The sequence below is a fragment of the Mastomys coucha genome, chromosome X (genome assembly GCF_008632895.1).
Source record: "Mastomys coucha isolate ucsf_1 chromosome X, UCSF_Mcou_1, whole genome shotgun sequence".
Classification (NCBI taxonomy): Eukaryota; Metazoa; Chordata; class Mammalia; order Rodentia; family Muridae; genus Mastomys; species Mastomys coucha.
This window is the reverse complement of record NC_045030.1, coordinates 132,688,132-132,692,017: the sequence shown is the minus strand read 5'-3', so window position 1 is coordinate 132,692,017 and position 3,886 is coordinate 132,688,132. Positions and strand designations below refer to the sequence as shown.

General features: G+C 37.3%; 1 protein-coding gene across 2 annotated transcripts in view; it reads right to left on the bottom strand.

The window, feature by feature from the left end:
• Positions 1-3,886, bottom strand: part of Radx (RPA1 related single stranded DNA binding protein, X-linked) — a 77,601-nt gene that overhangs the window by 24,147 nt on the left and 49,568 nt on the right. For both annotated transcript variants that reach the window (XM_031376279.1, XM_031376280.1), the window contains one exon: positions 2,588-2,649. In XM_031376279.1, coding sequence (XP_031232139.1) covers positions 2,588-2,649 — 62 coding nt within the window. The remainder of the gene's footprint in view (positions 1-2,587; positions 2,650-3,886) is intronic.

The window sequence follows — 3,886 nt, the reverse complement described above, 5'->3', positions numbered from 1 at the left end:
ACATGGTGGGAATCATGGCTCCAGCAGCATGCTTATAGCAAAGGATGGCCAAGTCGGTCATCAATGGGAGGAGAGGACCTTGGCCCTGTGAAGGTTGTATGACCCAGTGTAGAGGAATGCCAGGGCCAGTAAGCAGGAGGGAGTGAGGTGGCAAGCAGGGGTTTGTTTTTGATTTTATTTTACTTTATTTTGGTTTTTTTTTTTTTTTGGTTTTTTTTTTTTGGAGGAGAATCTGGGAAAGGAGATATCTTATGACATGTAAATAAAGAAAATATCTAATAAAAAAAAGAATATGCCTCCATAGAATTGGATTGTAGGAAAGTTTGTAGGGCATTTTCTTGAACAATGATGGTGTAGGAAGGCCTATATCAGCTTAGGTAGTACCACCCTTGAACTGTTGTTCTGGATGCTTTAAGAAGCCAGGCTGACCAAGCCATTAAGCAGCATTTCTCTAGTTTCTGCACCAGTTCTTGCCCCAGTTGCCCTGGGTGATAAGACCACAAATTAAAAAATGAAATAAACACTTTCCTACCCAACTTGCTTTTGGTAATGGGTTAAAACATTTCCCATAGAAATATGAAGACAAGAGTTCAAATTCTATGAACCAAGTAAAGCAGGTAATCTGGTGATTTCACAGTGATATAGGAGGCAGAAACAGGAGAATCTTGGATATTCAGAACCCGCATAGCCTGGTGTACATAGTAGCAAACAAAAACAGATGCTGTATCAAGGTGGAAGGTGAGAAGTGGCATTCAAGGTTATGCTCTGAGTTTCACATGCTATAGCACATAGATACCTGTACATACTCATGACACACACAAACAGAGACACCATGTATATATATATATACATGTATATATATATATATATATATATATACACCAACCCCCCATCCCAGCATTTCATATCATGTAGCTATCAATAAAAATTGTACTAAAATCTTTGGCACCATTTACTTTGGCACATTTAAGAAGATAATAGAAACAAAATGCTAGCTTCACTTTTGTCTGGGTGAAGGACTGAAATAAAATTTACACCAAAAGTCAAGATGGAGGTAAAGGGCTAAAATATTTAATCCAGATAGATGATCCCTTGGTTTAAGACAGCGACTTAAGTTGTGTGTGTGTTGGGGGGACTCTAAGAGGAGAAGGGGGCTGTGATCGGGATGTAAAGTAAACAAATAAATTAATTAATGGAAAAGACTCCATTTAAGCCAAATAATTCTGATGGCATCTTACCAGTACTAAATTACATTATGAAATCACTTCAGAAACCAACCCTAAACTCAATCCAATAGGAAATTACCCTTGCTTAGAACACTGTATTCAATCCCCTCCTCCTTGAAAGTCAATCATGAACAAAAGAACAAAAAATTCCCAAAGAAGACTTACTTGGATTTACCTACTCTGCCTGCCAATTAAAATTGAACCTACTTAAACATTCTTCTGCTAAAACTAAAACTCATATTTGCTGCTACCAAGGGAACAAACAGTTTTATAATTACTTTCACTCTTAAAGATCATCATTAGTCCATTTATTAATACCAGTAGTCTTTTAAATAGGAGAAAAAAATTGAAGAGAGAACTTTAAGACAAAAAAGGTTGATGGAAGTCACTCTTGAGTCAGAAGAAACTGCTTTCATTTTGTAGTTGCACTGGCTACATTTTAAGAGCACCTGAATAATACTATACAAATGTAAGTGGCAAAAATGTCTCTTTGAATACTTTTCTTTCTTTCGAGAGTTGCTGTGCTTTGAAATGTCCCTTTTGGCTTTAAAACATACTAAACATTTAAAATTCACATTTGTTTTAGTTGAAGGAGCAGTTCACAGCAGCAGATAGGATCATGAGCGCATAGCACATGGCCACAGTCATAAGACTCTGATGAGATTGTGATCAGTTCCCTTGCACACATCTGTCCTTCTTCCTGGAGGCATCAACCTTTACCTTCTTTTCTGCTTGTCAGTGCTTTCTGCTTTGTATCTAGGGCTAAACTATTCCTTCTAGCCAATAGCATCTCTATGTTGATGGCAAATCTCTCTTTAAAGCACATTTTACCTTTTCTGTACTTGGTAGCTGTTCAGATAAATTAATTACAAAAAGAGTTTAAAATACAATTATACACATTTATGGGGTACAAAAAATGCTTACATATGTGTAGACAATGTATAATGATAAAAGCAGGGTACCTGGAAGGTCTATTACCTCATAAACTTAGCATTTGTGTTTGGATCCATTTCTAATCTCTTCTAGGTATGTACAATCAAATGCCAACTCTGCTAGCCCTGATGTGTCATAGAACACTAGAAATAAGTCCTGTTAATTGTACCCTGATACCATGTAAGCATCCTGTCTCCATGATTATATTTCTATTCCCAGGCTCTAGCAGCCATTATTATAGTTGCATGCACTTTTCAATATTGTTAATGATGACTTACACCAATATGAGAACCTTTATCTGTTGCTAATAGGGGCTATAACACAATGCTGGAGATTTAAATCAAGTACTAATGTGTATGCAACAGTGTTCTGCCAACTTTTCTAAGAAATAATAGCTAAAACAGCAAGACACGGTGGAACACACATACTTGGTGTGTCGGGTTGGTTTCCTTTCATTTCTGCAGAAGAATGTGGCTGAGGAACAGGGACCCTGCAAATGATAAGAAAAGAAGATAATCACAAATCATAAAAAAAAGAGACTTGGGAAAAAGCCTAATTGAGTCTATTCAGAATTTATTTTAATTCAATACATTTCTTAAAGCAATACATTAAATAAATGCATAATTACCAAAATATACATACATAATGTACTTCAAAATCCTCCAATGCAGTTAAAGTTCATTATAAAAAGGAACATTTAACTTCATTATATAGCAACTAAAGATGCAAACATTTTCATTATCGTATGAGAGTTTCAAAATATGTGCAATGACCTAGTTTGTTCTCTTGTTTTCTTCAACAGTTCTATAATACAACCACTTTTCCTGTCCTACAACTTTACTTTATAGTTAGTGCCATACTACTTCAGATCTGCATTTATATTTTTTTTCAAGCAAGGAACAATTCTATGCCTCTTTTCTGTTTGATTAACTCTCTTTTGTCCTTCAAACTTTAACTCAGCAATTTTCTATAGAATACTAGCCTGGTTTTAACTCAGGGCTAACTCCTCCTTTTACATGCCAAGATAGTACCAGAATAAACAGTGTTGCCTGATGCTGTCGTTCATGCGTGCATGGCATGGCCATGCCTTCTTGAACTATCAGCAGCTGGGATTACTAAAGATGAGCACAATATTGGGCTCATTGATGTGCCTTCATGAAGGGAGGGCAGCAGATTTCCTACCCTTCCCCGAATTGAATTCTATAAGCATTTAACAGTGGCTAGGAAGGGGGAGGGGCAGTTCTTCAGTGGTATTGCTGCTCCTGAATTCCCTATGTTCCAGTAAATGACTCCTTACCCATGACCCTGTTAATATCCCAATTAAACTCACTGGTGTAACAAGCTAGGCCTGGGAAGAATCATTTGAAATAGTTGTCCATCTTACCAGAAAAAGTTCACCCAACACACAGCTCTACTCCATGTCACAACAGAATTAAAAAGGAATATTGGAGGAGACGCAGCATTGTGTCTATTGAAGCATGCAATTGAAGCTAAGCTCTCTGGACATAGAACATCTATGCTGGGAATCCAGGTATGGTAGTCTTTCCTGGTGTAGTATAGAATGATGTGCCTTCGTGCTTTAGTAGCCCTTGCATTGTCCCTGGCATAGCTAAACAAGGATACTATGTTGAAGGTAGGGTGTCCCCGGAGAACTCCTGATTGACTGTCTTCCTTTATGTGGTATGGAATGGCAAGGTGCCTTGATGGATGGCATCTATCATGTGAAT